This window comes from Aegilops tauschii, chromosome 4 (assembly GCF_002575655.3).
Source record: "Aegilops tauschii subsp. strangulata cultivar AL8/78 chromosome 4, Aet v6.0, whole genome shotgun sequence".
In the NCBI taxonomy this organism is placed as follows: Eukaryota; Viridiplantae; Streptophyta; class Magnoliopsida; order Poales; family Poaceae; genus Aegilops; species Aegilops tauschii.
Window position 1 is genome coordinate 342,866,742 of NC_053038.3, and position 18,676 is coordinate 342,885,417.

General features: G+C 43.9%; 1 protein-coding gene across 1 annotated transcript; it reads left to right on the plus strand.

Annotated features, from left to right (window-relative positions):
* Positions 1-5,525: 5,525 nt before the first annotated feature.
* On the plus strand, positions 5,526-12,178 carry LOC109756238 (ubiquitin-activating enzyme E1 3). Its single transcript, XM_020315097.3, has 7 exons — positions 5,526-5,772; positions 5,899-6,182; positions 7,521-7,738; positions 8,299-9,093; positions 9,175-10,043; positions 10,230-10,662; positions 11,306-12,178. Exons 2-7 carry the CDS (start codon positions 5,912-5,914, stop codon positions 11,900-11,902), a joined length of 3,183 nt encoding a protein of 1,060 aa, XP_020170686.1. The 5' UTR covers positions 5,526-5,772; positions 5,899-5,911; the 3' UTR covers positions 11,903-12,178.
* The last annotated feature ends 6,498 nt before the right edge of the window (positions 12,179-18,676 follow it).

Genomic DNA, 18,676 nt, shown 5'->3' on the forward strand with positions numbered 1-18,676 from the left:
TAGCCTATACCATGTCAATGCATCTCCCTTCAAAGATAAAGGGAAGACCTTCTTCTTAATAACATCATCGGGCACACCTGCAAGCTTAAATAATCCATAGACTTCATCCACATATATTAGGTGCTCATCAAGATGCATTGTTCCATCTCCTGCAAAAAGGATTAGCTAGCAGTTTTTCTATCATACCCGAAGGAATCTCAAAGTAGACATTTTCATCTTCAGTAGGTTCAGTAGGTTGAGGAGCAACTCTTTGCTCTACTGGTCGAGGTGAAGATACCCCGAACAAGCCCCTCAGAGGATTACTTTCCATAGTAACAAGTGACAGTAAATTTCAGCACACTATATAAATTTTTCCTTACCAAATTCCACCTACCAAAGGCGCTTCACTCCCCGGCAACGGCGCCAGAAAAGAGTCTTGATGACCCACACGTATAGGGGATCTATCATAGTCCTTTCGATAAGTAAGAGTGTCGAACCCAATGAGGAGCAGAAGGAAATGATAAGCGGTTTTCAGCAAGGTATTCTCTGCAAGCACTGAAATTATAGGTAACAGATAGTTTTGTGATAAGATAATTGGTAACAAGCAACAAGTAACAAAAGTAAATAAAGTGCAGCAAGGTGGCCCAATCCTTTTTATAGGAAAGGACAAGCCTGGACAAACTCTTATATAGAGAAAAGCGCTCCCGAGGACACATGGGAATTATCGTCAAGCTAGTTTTCATCACATTCATATGATTCGCGTTCGGTACTTTGATAATTTGATATGTGGGTGGACCGGTGCTTGGGTGCTGTCCTTACTTGGACAAGCATCCCACTTATGATTAACCCCTATTGCAAGCATCCACAACTACAAAAGAAGTATTAAGGTAAACCTAACCATAGCATGAAACATATGGATCCAAATCAGCCCCTTACGAAGCAACGCATAAACTAGGGTTTAAGCTTCTGTCACTCTAGCAACCCATCATCTACTTATTACTTCCCAATGCCTTCCTCTAGGCCCAAATAATGGTGAAGTGTCATGTAGTCGACGTTCACATAACACCACTAGAGGAGAGACAACATACATCTCATCAAAATATCGAACGAATACCAAATTCACATGACTACTAATAGTAAGACTTCTCCCATGTCCTCAGGAACAAACGTAACTACTCACAAAGCATATTCATGTTCATAATCAGAGGAGTATTAATATGCATATAGGATCTGAACATATGATCTTCCACCAAATAAACCAACTAGCATCAACTACAAGGAGTAATCAACACTACTAGCAACCTACAGGTACCAATCCCAGACTTAGAGACAAGAATTGGATACAAGAGATGAACTAGGGTTTGAGAGGAGATGGTGCTGGTGAAGATGTTGATGGAGATTGCCCTCTCCCGATGAGAGGAGCGTTGGTGATGACGATGGCGATGATTTCCCCTCCCGGAGGGAAGTGTCCCCGGCAGAACAGCTCTGCCGGAGCCCTAGATTGGTTCCGCCAAGGTTCCGCCTCGTGGCGGCGGAGTCTCGTCCCGAAAGCTTGCTTATGATTTTTCTTCGGACGAAAGACTTCATATAGCAGAAGATGGGCATCGGAGGGCCAACATGGGGCCCACGAGGCAGGGGGCGCGCCCAGGGGGTAGGGCGCGCCCCCACCCTCGTGGCCAGGGTGTGGGCCCCCTCTGGTATTTCTTCCGCTCGGTATTTTTTATTATTTCCAAATAACTTTCGTGGAGTTGTGCAGAATAGGTCTCTAATATTTGCTCCTTTTCCAGCCCAGAATTCCAGCTGCCGGCATTCTCCCTCCATATGTAAACCTTGTAAAATAAGAGAGAATAGGCATAAGTATCGTGACATAATGTGTAATAACAGCCCATAATGCAATAAATATTGATATAAAAGCATGATGCAAAATGGACGTATCACCAGTCCCATGCTTTATGCAAATCAAATCAAAATAAATGCAAACAAAACTCACCCGGGACTGTTGTTAGTTGGAGGCACTCGTTGTTTCGAGCAAGCCATGGATTGATGCTTGTTGGTGGAGGGGGAGTATAAACTTTACCATTCTGTTTGGGAACCGCCTATAATGTGTGTAGCATGGAAGATATCGCCATCTCTTGGTTGTTATGTTGACAATGAAAGTATGCCGCTCAAAATATTATTTATCTCTATTTCAAAATCGAGCTCTGGCACCTCTACAAATCCCTGCTTCCCTCTGTGAAGGGCCTATCTATTTACTTTTATGTTGAGTCATCACCCTCTTATTAAAAGGCACCAGCTGGAGAGCACCGTTGTCATTTGCATTCATTACTGTTAATTTATATTGGGTATGACTATGATTGGATCTCTTTTACCATGAATTACAATGTCTAGTCAGTCTTTGATCTTTAAAGGTGCTCTGCATTTATGTTTTGCGGTCTCAGAAAGGGCTAGCGAGATACCATCTTGTTATATCATATTATGATTGTTTTGAGAAAGTGTTGTCATCCGATATTTATTATTATTGCTCGCTAGTTGATTATGCCATTGATATGAGTAAACATGAGACCTAAATGTTATTGTGAATATGGTTAGTTCATAATCTTTGCTGAAAACTTGGATGCTGGCTTTACATATTTACAACAACAAGAGCAAACAGAGTTTGTAAAAGTTTTTCTTTATCACTTTCAGTTTATCAACTGAATTGCTTGAGGACAAGCAAATGTTTAAGCTTGGGGGAGTTGATACGTCTCCGTCGTATTTACTTTTCCAAACACTTTTGCCCTTGTTTTGGACTCTAACTTGTATGATTTGAATGGAACTAACCCGGACTGACGCTGTTTTCAGCAGAATTGCCATGGTGCTATTTATGTGCAGAAACAAAAGTTCTCGGAATGACCTGAAACTTCACGGAGATTATTTTTGGAAAATATAAAAAATATTGGCGAAAGAATCAAGGCCAGGGGGCCCACACCCTTGCCACGAGGGTGGGGGGCACGCCTGCCCCCCTGGGCGTGCCCCCCAGTCTCATGGGCCCCCTGGTGCTCCACCGACCTCAACTCCAACTCCATATATTCGTGTTCGGGGAGAAAAAAAAACCAGAGAGAAAGATTCATCGCGTTTTACGACACGGAGCCGCCGCCAAGCCCTAAACTCTCTCGGGAGGGCTGATCTGGAGTCCGTTCGGGGCTCCGGAGAGGGGAATCCGTCGCCATCGTCATCATCAACCATCCTCCATCACCAATTTCATGATGCTCACCGCCGTGCGTGAGTAATTCCATCGTAGGCTTGCTGGACGGTGATGGGTTGGATGTGATTTATCATGTAATCGAGTTAGTTTTGTTAGGGTTTGATCCCTAGTATCCACTATGTTCCGAGATTGATGTTGCTATGACTTTGCTATGCTTAATGCTTGTCACTAGGGCCCGAGTGCCATGATTTCAGATCTGAACCTATTATGTTTTCATGAATATATGTGAGTTCTTGATTCTATCTTGCAAGTCTATAGTCACCTACTATGTGTTATGATCCGGCAACCCCGAAGTGACAATAATCGGGACCACTCCCAGTGATGACCGTAGTTTGAGGAGTTCATGTATTCACTATGTGTTAATGCTTTGGTCCGGTACTCTATTAAAAGGAGGCCTTAATATCCCTTAGTTTCCATTAGGACCCCGCTGCCACGGGAGGGTAGGACAAAAGATGTCATGCAAGTTCTTTTCCATAAGCACGTATGACTATATTCGGAATACATGCCTACATTACATTGATGAATTGGAGCTAGTTCTGTGTCACCCTATGTTATGACTGTTACATGATGAACCACATCCGGCATAATTCTCCATCATCGATCCAATGTATACGAGCTTTTCATATATTGTTCTCCGCTTATTTACTTTTCCGCTGCTACTGTTACAATCACTACAAAACCCAAAAATATTACTTTTGCTATCTTTACCGTTACTTCCATACTACCTTGCTACTAAATACTTTGCTGCAGATACTAAGTTATCCAGGTGTGGTTGAATTGACAACTCAACTGCTAATACTTGAGAATATTCTTTGGCTCCCCTTGTGTCGAATCAATAAATTTGGGTTGAATACTCTACCCTCGAAAACTGTTGCGATCCCCTATACTTGTGGGTTATTAACAGCCAAGTGGCGTGGCCCGGGGGTGGTCGCGTCACCAGCCCGTGTGGCACCCTAGTGGTCCCCCTCAGGTACTTCTTCGCTCCATAATTCGTTATCCATTCAAAAATAATTATTTTAGAAATCCCCGTCCAATTCAGAGCAATTTTATTTCCGCACAAAAACAACACCATGACAGTTATGCTGTAAACAACATCAGTCCAGATTAGTTTCATCCATATCATGCAAACCAAAGGCCAAAATAAGAGCAAAAATGTTTGGGGAATAGATACACTGAAGACACATCAGACAACCGCCGCCGAGCAAAAGAAGTTGATGGCCGAGCACCAGGGCATCACCGATCAGCTTATCACGTCATCATTGAATAATCTTTCTAGTGATTCATGACCCCACAACACCAGTTCATCATAGATCGGTTAATTTAGGTTAGGTTTTCTATTGGGTAATTACATCAATGTGTATATATTTTTTATTTTGATAAACATTGTATTAAATAATCGCATTTTCTAATATATTAGTATTGGAAAACACTATGTTTAATATTTTTTATTAGTGTTGTTATTTTAATTTTTTGTGTACATATGAACCAGTTCTAGTATACATTTACTCTTTTAGCAATGATATTTTATATCTTTTCGAAATGTTGTGTGAAATAACTCATATTCAAAGTTATACGCTTATAAGTGAGTGTATGCTTTGACCATATTAGTTCTTTAGCTATAAATTGTTTGTAAATTAGGGCTCCATTTTGTATATCGCACCGGGGCCCTGAATTATGAAGACGGCCCTGGTGCTCTTGTTGCAAGTTTACCAACTCCAAGCTTCTTATTCGAAGAAGAATTGGGGGATTTTCAATCATTTGATTTTTCTAAATACAGAGTTTTTTAAATTAGCACTATTATTATACTTTCAATTCATTTTCTACAAATTAGTACCTTCTTACTAAGAAACAACTCTATAAATTTTAATGTAACTAGAATAATGCCCGTGCATTGCAACGGGATATAAATATTCTAGTACGTTAGCTTGTGATTTATCTGTCAATAATAATGCGACCGTGTAAATAAATGTTCATCAAATTCTACACGTGAATTACCTTATATTTTGATTAGAAGTTTGATAAGTAAATTAAAGTTGAATTGATTCAGAAGGTAAGTAAATTAAGGTGATTGATTATCATATACATAAAATGTTAGACGAAGGGGTGGTGGGAAGAAAAATGAAATGAGAACCTTATATTTTTTTAAAGTAGTATAAGATACTCCTTTAATAAGATAAGAAGATAAGATAAGAGAATGCAAAGAAAGAATGAATTAACTTTAATCAATGCTTTCACTTCGCCATCCAGTCGAACCAAGCGCGACCCATCCGGCCTGGCCTGCCTTATCAGGCTTGCCCATCCCAAAATCCAACGGCCAAGATTCCTCGTAGCCCTCCGCCCTCTCCACCCCCAAGCCTCCACCGCGCCGCATCGGCGACTCGATCCAACGCCACCACCTTGCGCCTTGCCTTGCCGCAAAACCCCAGTCTATATATACGCCATTCCACCGGCTTCGCCCCCAAGCCGAAGGTAACCTCACAAGCGACACGCCGTCCTCAAGGCCGCGGGCGCCGCGCGAACCCTAGCCGCCACTCCGATCGCCCGCACCGGTAAGGTCCCGCCACCGCCGATTCGGATCGGCTCCGATGCTTCGATCCGTGCGCCCCGATCGCCATTTCTGGGGTTTTAGGGCGCGGGTTTTGGCGTCTGATTTGGTTTTATGTTGCGCGATGCAGGGGGCTGCGCTATATGCTTCCGACGAAGAGAGCGGACGGCGCTGAGGACAGCGGCGACGCGGCGGCGAAGAAGGCACGGGTAGGGGAATCGTCGGCGGAGGCGGGGTCGGAGGCCATGGTTGCCGGGGAGCCGGTCGGCGGGGGCAGTAACGGGAACGGGGTGGCGGAGATCGATGAGGACCTCCACAGCAGGCAGCTCGCCGTGTACGGGAGGGAGACGATGCGGCTGCTCTTTGCGTCCAACGTGCTCGTCTCCGGCTTAAACGGGCTTGGGGCTGAGACCGGTGCGTGCCTCCTTCAATATGTGATTTAGTGCTTTATTTAGGAGTACATTGATATCTAATGTTGGCGCTGGCGGCGTTACTGTTGCGTTCTGTTTTGCTGCTCTTAAGTATTTGTTGGTAATTTGGAATCTGTGATTACTTGCTTAGTTGCTGGATTGAGAACCATGGATCTGCGATTACTTCAATTTATCCCATATATGTGCAGACAGGGCTGAGTTGCTGGACAGAGAAATACATTTTGTATAGTTATCTGATTATCTGATGTCTTATATTTGTTCAAACAGAGTGAACCCTTAGATTACTGACATATGCTGCTATGATCATCAGATTGTTTGCTGCATCCTTAGTTTGTTGTGTTACATAGAGAAATGCAAATCAAATGTGTCCCTTTTCTGCTTGTTATGCAGATTGAATTATATTTTTCTGCCTAGAATTCCCAAGGCATGTCTTTATTGTAATACAAAAAGGCTGACTGCTTCTATTCACTATGTGTTGTTGATTGTTTTGTGATCCTACTTCATGTTTACATTGGTAGCTTTTGTGATTGCCACTAGAAATAGGCGAGAAAATGGTACAGACAGTTGATAGAATTACTGGTTTTGCAAACTGTGATAAGCGCTGAATTGCTTGTTGCCTTAGTGAAACTGTTTAATGTAATAGCCTATGGAGCTGCAGTTACTAGTTTTGACTTATCGACTGACTGACATTATGGAAATCAGATTTGGGTGTTAGAATGATCTAGCCCAACATGTATTTTTCTGGCACTTTAGGCATGGATCTCTTGCAAGTCCTTTTAGAGGGGAGTGAGCGCCCAGCGATTCTGAGGAATCAAACCTGAGATGTCCGAGGGGCCCACGCTGCATGTAGCAACCAATCTGAGTACCCTGGTTTGATAGGCGGTAGTTGCACAAGCAGATGAGCCTCCTGCAAAAGGGAATGCACAAGCAGATAAGCCTCCTGGAAAGGGAAAATCTAGTTATTATACTGAGTTGGTAAAATTAGTGGATTGTTATTCTGTTCTTTTGCTCCTGTTCAGCCCAGGAACACGAGCTATGTAGCTAGCATTTTTATGTCTAATTGGGCAAGTAATATGGTTATAAATGAGCAATTATTTGCCTTTCTTCTCCTGCTCAGCCCAGGAACCTGAGTTATTTAGCATTTTCATGTCTCATTGGGCAAAGTAATATGGTCATTGACGAGCAATTATTTTCCCTTTTCCCATTTGCCAGTGCACACATCCTAATGCATGGTTTGCTTATTGTTATTTGTATGGTATTATCATACTCCTATGCGTGTGGATTACATGATTTTTATAACTAATATATTTCTTCTATACAGCAAAGAATCTTGCTCTGGCGGGTGTTAAATCTGTCACCCTACATGATGTAGAAAATGTGGATATGTGGGACCTATCTGGCAATTTCTTTCTATCTGAGGATGATATTGGGAAGAACAGGGCTGCTGCTTGTGTTGAAAAACTGCAAGAACTTAACAATGCTGTTCTTGTATCTGCTCTAACGGAAGGACTGACTACTGAACACCTTTCTAAGTTCCAGGTCTGTTAACTGTACTCTGTGTTAAATTTTGTTAGTACCATTCTTGTTCAATAGTAGTGACCATCGAGGTTAATAAAATTACTTTACTTATTTGAACTGTGCCTGAAATCAAGTGGAATGGTATTACGTGTTTAAGCTAATTTCTGTTTTGGATGGTAATAAGTAAATCCGTGCGGACCTTATTCTGCATTTGATGTCAATATACTGATGAGTTCCTCCTAATAGTGCCAAACTATTTTTCTTTCATAATACCCAGTAGAACTCCCTTTTTTTTAGCTGAGAACTCATTTGTTTCACTGCATGTGTCATAGCTGATATATGGATGATCTATTATGCAGTGTCCTTACTTGATCTTGTCAAGTGACCTGCATGTCAGCTGTCCAGTTAGTAAGCTTGTGTGACTGAAGCTAATGTGAATAAGTAAAGCCACATTGTTGGTCATCATCATGCACTAATTAGTTGATAACATTTGCTGAATTTTTTGTTGCGGCGTATTTGTGTTTTATTATGAAACATGTATTCCTTCCTGCGTATATGCTGATTGTACCTCTTATTTGCAGGCTGTTGTTTTCACCAACTTAAGTCTAGACAAGGCAGTTGAATTTAATGATTACTGTCGTAGCCACCAGCCTCCAATTCCATTCATCAAAACAGAAGTCTGTGGTCTTTTTGGTAGCGTGTTTTGTGACTTTGGGCCTGAATTTACTGTTCTTGATGTTGATGGTGAAGATCCCCATACTGGTATAATTGCATCCATCAGCAATGACAATCCTGCAATGGTTTCCTGCGTTGATGATGAGCGCCTTGAATTCCAAGATGGTGATCTTGTTGTTTTCTCGGAGGTCAGTGGGATGACAGAACTGAATGATGGCAAGCCCAGGAAGATAGTAGATGCAAGGCCATTTTCATTTTGCATCGAGGAGGATACACGTAACTTTGGCATTTATGCAAAAGGTGGGATTGTTACACAGGTGAAAGAACCAATGATCTTAGAGTTCAAGAGTCTGAGAGAATGTATAAAAGAACCTGGGAATTTCCTTTTGAGTGATTTCTCAAAATACCAGCGTCCTCCGCTGCTTCACTTCGCATTTCTAGCCTTGGATAATTTCAGACAAAAGTTTGGGCGCTTCCCTGTTGCTGGTTGTGACCAGGATGCTCGAAAATTTGTGGAGTTTACTGCTTCTATTAATGAGGCTGCAATTGATTACAAGATGGATGAACTTGATGAGAAGCTGCTGCAACATTTTGCAAGTGGTTCTAGAGCTGTTCTGAACCCAATGGCTGCAATGTTTGGTGGTATTGTTGGTCAAGAACTTGTGAAGGCTTGTTCTGGGAAATTTCATCCGCAGTACCAGGTCTGTGTCATGAACTGTAAAATATTTACGTTTATGATGTTCTGTTGGTTTTTGTCTGATTTTTCTTTTCTTTTTTGCCAGTTCTTCTATTTTGACTCGTTAGAATCCCTGCCAACCTATGCATTGGACCCTAAAGACTTGAAGCCATTGAATAGCCGCTACGATGCTCAGATTTCTGTTTTTGGTTCTAAGCTTCAGAAGAAGATGCGGGACTCTAATATTTTTGTTGTGGGATCTGGTGCTCTTGGATGTGAATTCTTGAAGAACTTTGCTTTAATGGGGGTTTCTTGTGGCCGTAAAGGGAAGCTAACTATAACAGATGATGATGTCATTGAGAAAAGCAACTTGAGCCGGCAATTCCTGTTTCGTGATTGGAACATTGGACAGGCAAAATCTACAGTAGCCGCTACAGCTGCTAGTGCTATCAACTCCTGCCTCCATATTGATGCTCTTCAGAATCGTGCCTGTCCAGAGACTGAACATGTTTTCAATGATGCATTCTGGGAGGGCCTTGATGCTGTCATCAATGCACTTGATAATGTCAATGCTAGGATGTACATGGACATGCGATGCCTGTACTTCCAGAAACCACTCTTGGAATCTGGAACGCTGGGTCCGAAATGTAATACACAGATGGTGATTCCTCACCTTACTGAAAACTATGGAGCTTCACGTGATCCTCCTGAGAAACAGGCACCAATGTGCACAGTTCACTCTTTTCCACACAATATTGACCATTGTCTAACATGGGCTCGCTCAGAGTTTGAGGGTCTGCTAGAGAAAACTCCAAATGAAGTGAACTCATTTATGTCTAATCCTGCTGAATATGCTGCTGCTATGAGAAAGGCAGGTGATGCTCAAGCCAGGGAATTGTTGGAGCGTGTACGTGAATGCCTTGACAAGGAGCGATGTGATAAATTTGAAGACTGCATAGCCTGGGCAAGACTGAAGTACGATATATCTCTTCTACACGCCCCTTTTGAATACAACAATTTGTTATTGGCTTTCTTCCACTTTCTTTTCGTCTTCCGCTATTTGAAGTTAAAATGGTTTCATTTTGATTATATTGCCATCAAATAGGACAGTATTTTTTGTGCTCCAGATGCCATGTCATAACATCTGGTTTCTTTTGCCAGGTTTGAAGATTACTTCTCTAATCGTGTGAAGCAGCTAACATTCACATTTCCTGAAGATGCTGCCACTAGCACTGGTGCTCCTTTCTGGTCTGCCCCTAAGCGTTTCCCTCGCCCGGTGCAATTCTCAGCTGTTGATTCATCTCACATTCAATTTATACTGTCTGCTTCCATATTGAGAGCTGTGTCTTTCGGGATCCCCATACCGGACTGGGCGAAGAACACGGGTAATCTGGCTGATATAGTAAGTAAGGTTGCAGTGCCTGAATTTGAGCCAAAGAGTGGGGTTAAGATTGAAACAGATGAGAAGGCCACTAACCTCTCCAGTGCCTCAGTTGACGATGCTGCTGTTATCGAAGACCTTTTAACCAAGCTGGAAGCATGTGCCAAGAAACTGCCTTCAGGATTCCAAATGAAGCCTATTCAGTTTGAGAAGGTTAGCCTCTTTTTAACTACTTCTGATGTGTTAGAATAAGACTGTTTTTTCCCTTGCCCTGGCTGTTTAAGAACATCCTTACTTGTTTCACACTAGAAAGCAAACATACATCACTAATGCACATAGGTGCATATTTGGTAAGCAAAAACATCGACAGGGATTATGTAATTCAGTCACATTTCTTTCTGTTATGCATTGAGTTACAGAACTTAGTTGCTAGTATCTGTCTTCTCCCTTGTTGTTGGTAGTAGTAACATATTCTCCACTTCTGCCCAGATACATTGAGGATAAGTAACTTCACAGTTCTTTAAGAACAAGTGTTTTCTGTATGCACCTCTCCACTTATCCTTCCATGTTGGTCTATATTCTATTTGTGTGCGCTTCTGTTTTATGTGCTGGTACCGTAAAGATGTTTTCGATACTGTGATTGCCTGTGTCAAATAGCTGTTGTTGACTATTCTTAATAACTTACTTATTTCTGGCATGAGGCATGAGGCATGCAATTATAACTGGGCATTAGTTTAATTTCAGTTCTCAAAATATCTTCTGACGTACCACTGTAAAAGGACAGAAATAATTAAATATTTAAGGCTATGCTCTTTCTTCACTAGTTCTGGTTACACACCACATGTTTCTTTTGCAGGATGATGATACAAATTTCCACATGGACTTGATTGCTGGTCTTGCTAATATGCGTGCGAGAAACTATGGTATTCAAGTGGTTGACAAGCTGAAGGCGAAGTTCATTGCAGGAAGAATCATTCCAGCTATTGCAACTACGACAGCCATGGCCACAGGCCTTGTATGCCTTGAGCTGTACAAGGTTCTGGCAGGCGACCACCCAGTTGAAGACTACCGCAATACGTTTGCCAACCTGGCACTACCAATGTTCTCCATGGCTGAACCTGTACCGCCCAAGGAGATGAAGCATCAAGACATGAGATGGACAGTGTGGGACCGATGGTCTATCAAGGGCAACATTACTGTCGCAGAACTCCTGAAGTGGTTAAGCGACAAGGGCCTGACTGCTTACAGCGTCTCCTGTGGCACATCCTTGCTGTACAACACCATGTTCCCGAGGCACAAGGATCGACTGAAGAGGAAGATGGTGGATGTCGCCCAGGAGGTGGCTAAGGTAGATGTTCCAGCATACAGGAAGCATTTTGATGTTGTTGTGGCTTGCGAGGATGACGACGGGAACGACATTGATATTCCTCTTATCTCCATTTACTTCCGATAGGCAGGCGCTGTCACTCTATTGTGAGGATAGATGACGAGTGTGCAAAGAATTCCTGTGGAGAGATGTTTGAAACATTCCTAGACTCTTCTTAGTCGGCTTGGTTTATTTTATGCATTGGTAGCCTAGTGATCGCTGATGGTGTTAGCGTCCATCTCCCTAGCGTTTTGTGTGGGTCGTTCTGCTCTGTTTGTTGCATGCCAACTATTTGCAGGTGTGCGATGCTGTCTGATGATGTTTTAATGAATGGATCATAACCTCAGGGTAACATTGGGTTGATGTTTTGGGATGGTTACATGCATATGGTAGTTCAGTCGTCTTTTACCTCATCATCAGTTTCACTTGCATAGTTTTTCTAAATAAAAAGAAAGCTTGCTAGTTATCCCATTATCCATTTGTCCTCGCAACTCTTTATCCTTGAGTTGAGGTGTCATATGTCGTTGTGCATAGATAGGTTAGGGTACACCAGTCAGCTGGCAGTTTTAGTTTTGCTACATCCTTTGCGTGTTTAGAGCATCTCGAACTCCCAAACAGTTAGAGGATAAATTATACCCCTCGGCCTGAAAGTGAGGTCAATTCTCCCGAACATACTCGCCCGGCGCCTCGTGGAGTAAAAGTTTTGCCCCCCTATCTCCCGTTCGAGCGGCCACTACCGATGCCCCCGATTCTGGCCATAATGGAGAGGCAAGGCCCTTTCGCCACCCCGCCAACCACTGCCGCTGGTGCGACCCCGTCGGAAACGACCCCTGCTCCACTGCTTGCACCAAGAGGTTGGGCACCAAAAACCTTCTTCGGGCCACGACATAGCCAACCAGTGCCGGCAGCAAGGTCGGTGGCAAGGCCGTTCGTCTCCGGCGACGGTTGGTCACCCTCCCGCTGCTTCGGTCGCAGGCAAGCGAGCAAGGAAGCCGACTGCGGTGCTCGCCAAGGAGGTGGTGAAGAAGAGGAAGAAGGAAGGCGGCTCCGGTGCCTCCTCACCTGTCGCCTCGTACCCCGTCTCCAGCCATCCCTACGCCCGTTCGTCCGGCTGTGGCCGCCAAGTGGTCGATGAAATGCCATCAAGGCAATTTTTTTGCACTTCCCATTTCGGCCGGTGCATTGTTTGGTGATTGCTTGCGGTCGTAGGGTGATGAGATTGTTGTTGTTGTCCTAGTGTGGAGATGAATGTTGTTGAATTCTTATCGCCTTTGGAGGAGTAATGTATGCTTTGGCTTGAAGATCTCAATTATGACTCGGTGTTCGATCAAGAACAAGAGCGTGGGGAGAATTATGAGCCGCAGTGGAGGAGGCTGAAGAGGTTGATGATCCCATGGAGACACAATCATCCATGAAAGCACCATCAAGATCAAGGGCTCACAATTATTGCCAAGATGGAGATATTGCTTTGTGTCATGCATCGGTTGGAATGGATCAATTAAAGGACCGGTTTTGGGGTAGAATTGCCGAGTATTACCACAGCATCTTGCAAGTAATATAAAGCCGCACCCAAGGTTCTCTTGGACACCGTTAGGGTAACATCCAAGAACAATGTGTAATGAACCAAAGAAAATTAAGGATTGAAACCAAAGGAGGGGATGACAGATCAGAGCTCTGGGTATTTCTTGCTGAGGAAGAAGGTGAGGTATGGAGAAAGTAGGTGTCATAGAGAGAAAGTGGCAGATGAGGTTCAGAAAGCACATACACATGCTCCTCTCGCTGTCCACCCTTGCCTATATAGGCACACACGCACCCTGGCCCCTATGCTTATAAGGCTCGACGACCCACACTTTCCATGTCCACTGCATCATCAGAGGTATGCAGGTGTGACATGCCCCTCTTATTCAGAAATAGCCTCGTCGTCAGGTTCCACCTATTGGTTTGTCGCCGTGTCTTGCTAGATGCTCGTGGAGGGAAAACGCTGACGGAGTGTGTCGTAGTCCTCCTATGCCGCGCTCGTTGATGAAGAAGACTAGTGAATTCGTAGCTGGACGATCGCCTGATCACCACGCTTGACCATCCTGCGCTCAAGGATTTCCTCCGACTCGATGTCGCTAGCGGGCAAGTCAGGTGGGAGAGGCACCTTCGGGTACACAGATGTATAATTCGGCGTAAATGGATTCAACTGGGAGACGTGGAAGACATCGTGGATGCGGCTGTCTTGAGGCAGCTCCAGCTTGTAAGCGAGCTTGCCGATGCGCTCGATGACCTTGAGCGATCCGAAGAATTTTAATGCCAATTTTGCCACGGTCTGTGATAACCCACAAGTATAGGGGATAGCCTTTCTCGATAAATAAGAGTGTCAAACCCAACGAGGAGATAAAGGTAGAATTTATATTTCCTTCAAGTTCTGTCGACCATCGATACAACCCTATGCACGCTTAACCTTCACTTTACCTAGAACAAGTATGAAACTAGAAGCACTTTGTAGGTGTAAAGGGATAAGTTTGCAAGACAATAAAGAGCACGTAAATAAAAACTAGTGGCTTTTTAGATAAAGAAACAACTAAGTTAATTTTAGTAGAGAGCTTTTTGTCACAAGAAAGTTATTTGTCCCTAGGCAATCGATAACTAGACCGGTGATCATTATTGCAATATATGGGGGCATAAGCTAACATACTTTCTCTACTTGGATCATATGCACTTATGATTGGAACTCTAGCAAGCATCCGCAACTACTAAAGATCATTAAGGTAAAACCCAACCATAGTATTAAAGTATCAAGTCCTCTTTACTCCTATACGCAAACAGCCTACTTACTCGGGTCTGTGCTTCTGTCACTCACGCCACCCACCATAAGCGAATCATGAACATATTGCAAACCCTACAACGGGGACCCCTCACGCTTGCGCTACACGGAGAGCACCATAGGACATCACCAATAATAAAACATACAACTCAAACCAATCATGATCATCAATCAACCCGTAGGACAAAACGAATCTACTCAAACATCATAGGATAGCCATGCATCATTGGGAAATAATATATAGCGTTGAGCACCATGTTTAAGTAGAGATTACAGCGGGGAGAAGAGGTGTTACACCGCTGCATAGAGGGGGAGAGAGTTGGTGATGACGGCGGCGAAGTTGTTGGTGTAGATCGTGAAGGAAATATGCCCTAGAGGCAATAATAAAGTTGTTATTTATATTTCCTTATGTCATGATAAATGTTTATTATTCATGCTAGAATTGTATTAACTGGGAACTTAGTACATGTGTGAATACATAGACAAACAAAATGTCCCTAGTATGCCTCTACTAGACTAGCTCGTTAATCAAAGATGGTTAAGTTTCCTGACCATAGACATGTGTTGTCATTTGATGAACGGGATCACATCATTAGAGAATGATGTGATGGACAAGACCCATCCGTTAGCTTAGCATAAATGATCATTTAGTTTTATTGCTATTACTTTCATCATGACTTATACATGTTCCTCTGACTATGAGATTATGCAACTCCCGAATACCGGAGGAACACCTTGTGTGCTATCAAACGTCACAACGTAACTGGGTGATTATAAAGATGCTCTACAGGTGTCTCCGATGGTGTTTGTTGAGTTGGCATAGATCTAGATTAGGATTTGTCACTCCGTGTATCAGAGAGGTATCTCTGGGCCCTCTCGGTAATGATCATCACTATAAGCCTTGCAAGCAATGTGACTAATGAGTTAGTTGCGGGATGACGCATTACGGAACGAGTAAAGAGACTTGCCGGTAATGAGATTGAACTAGGTATGTTGATACCGACGATCGAATCTCGGGCAAGTAACATACCGATGACAAAGGGAACAACGTATGTTGTTATGCGGTTTGACCGATAAAGATCTTCGTAGAATATGTAGGAGCCAATGTGAGCATCCAGGTTCCGCTATTGGTTATTGACCGGAGATGTGTCTCGGTCATGTCTACATAGTTCTCGAACCCGTAGGGTCCGCATGCTTAACGTTCGATGATGATTTGTATTATGAGTTATGTGATTTGATGACCGAAGATTTTTCAGAGTCCCGGATGAGATCACGGACATGACGAGGAGTCTCGAAATGGTCGAGACATAAAGATTGACATATTGCACGATGTTATTCGGACACCGGATGAGTTCCCAGAGGTACCAGATAATTATCGGAGTGCCTGGGCCTAGATGGGCCTTAGTGGGGAGAAAGGAAGGGCCACAAGGGGCTGTCCGCCCCTCGCTTGGGTCCGAATTGGACTAGGGGAAGGGGGCGGCGCCCCCCTTTCCTTCCCTTCCCCCTCTCCCTTCCTTCTTCCCCCTTCCTCCAGGTGGAATCCTACTAGGACTTGGAGTCCTAGTAGGACTCCCCTCTCCTGGCGCGCCCTACAGGGGCCGGCCGGCCTCCCCCTCCCCTCCTTTATATACGGGGGCAGGGGGTGTTGGGGAACGTAGTAATTTCAAAAGAATTCCTATGCACACGCATGATCATGGTGATGCATAGCAACGAGAGGGGAGAGTGTTGTCTACGTACCCTCGTAGAACGTAAGCGGAAGCATTATGAAAACGCGGTTGATGTAGTCGTACGTCTTCACGATCGACCGATCCTAGCACCGAAGATACGGCACCTCCGCGATCTGCACACGTTCAGCTCGGTGACGTCCCACTAACTCACAATCCAGCAGAGTGTCGAGGGAGAGCTTCGTCAGCACGACGGCGTGATGACGGTGATGATGAAGCTACCCGCGTAGGGCTTCGCCTAAGCACTTCAACGATATGACCAAGGTGGATTATGGTGGAGGGGGGCACCGCACATGGCTAAGAGATCAATGATCAACTTGTGTGTCTATCGGGTGCCCCCTTCCCCCGTATATAAAGGAGTGGAGGAGGGGGAGGGCCGGCCCTCTACTATGGCGCGCCCTGGGGAGTCCTACTCCCACCGGGAGTAGGATTCCCCCCTTCCAAGTAGTAGGAGTAGGAGAGAAGGAAGGGGAAGAGAGAAGAGAAGGAAGGAGGGGGCGCCGCCCCTCCCCCTAGTCCAATTCGGACTAGGCCTTGGGGGGGGGGCGGCCTGCCCTAGGCAGCCCCCCCTCTCTCCCCTAAAGCCCAATAAGGCCCATATACTCCCCGGGGGGTTCCGGTAACCCCCCGGTACTCCGGTTAATGTCCGAACTCACTCGGAACCCTTCCGATGTCCAAACATAGTCATCCAATATATCGATCTTTATGTCTCGACCATTTCGAGACTCCTTGTCATGTCCGTGATCATATCCGGGACTCCGAACTACCTTCGGTACATCAACACATAAACTCATAATACCGATCATCACCAAACGTTAAGCGTGCGGACCCTATGGGTTCGAGAACTATGTAGACATGACCGAGACACGTCTCTAGTCAATAACCAATAGCGGAACGTGGATGCTCATATTGGCTCCTACATATTCTACGAAGATCTTTATCGGTCAAATCGCATAACAACATACGTTGTTCCCTTTGTCATCGGTATGTTACTTGCCCGAGATTCGATCGTCGGTATCTCAATACCTAGTTCAATCTTGTTACCGGCAAGTCTCTTTACTCGTTTCGTAATGCATCATCCCGCAACTAACTCATTAGTCACATGGCTTGCAAGGCTTATAGTGATGTGCATTACCGAGAGGGCCCGGAGATACCTCTCCGACAATCGGAGTGACAAATCCTAATCTTGATCTATGCCAACTCAACAAGTACCATCGGAGACACCTGTAGAGCACCTTTATAATCACCCAGTTACGTTGTGACGTTTGGTAGCACACAAAGTGTTCCTCCGGTATCCGGGAGTTGCATAATCTCATAGTCATAGGAACATGTATAAGTCATGAAGAAAGCAATAGCAATATACTAAACGATCAAGTGCTAAGCTAACGGAATGGGTCAAGTCAATCACATCATCCTCTCATGATGTGATCCCGTTAATCAAATGACAACTCATGTCTATGGCTAGGAAACTTTAACCATCTTTGATTCAACGAGCTAGTCAAGTAGAGGCATACTAGTGACACTCGTTTTGTCTATGTATTCACACATGTACTAAGTTTCCGGTTAATACAATCCTAGCATGAATAATAAACATTTATCATGATATAAGGAAATATAAATAACAACTTTATTATTGCCTCTAGGGCATATTTCATTCAGTCTCCCACTTGCACTAGAGTCAATAATCTAGTTCACATCGCCATGTGATTTAACACCAATAGTTCACATCACCATGTGATTAACACCCATAGTTCACATCGCCATGTGACCAACACTCAAAGGGTTTACTAGAGTCAGTAATCTTAGTTCACATCGCCGTGTGATTAACACCCAAAGAGTACTAAGGTGTGATCATGTTTTGCGTGTGAGAGAAGTTTAGTCAACGGGTCTGCCATATTCAGATCCATATGTATTTTGCAAATTTCTATGTCAACAATGCTCTGCACGAAGCAACTCTAGCTAATTGCTCCCACTTTCAATATGTATCCAGATTGATACTTAGAGTCATCTGGACCAGTGTCAAAACTTGCATCGACATAACCCTTTACGACGAACCTTTTGTCACCTCCATAATCGAGAAATATATCCTTATTCCACTAAGGATAATTTTGACCGTTGTCCAGTGATCTACTTCTAGATCACTATTGTACTCCCTTGCCAAACTCAATGTAGGGTATACAATAGATCTCGTACACAGCATGGCATACTTTATAGAACCTATGGCTGAGGCATAGGGAATGACTTTTATTCTCTTTCTATCTTCTGCCGTGGTCGGGCTTTGAGTCTTACTCAATTTCACACCTTGCAATACATGCAAGAATTCCTTCT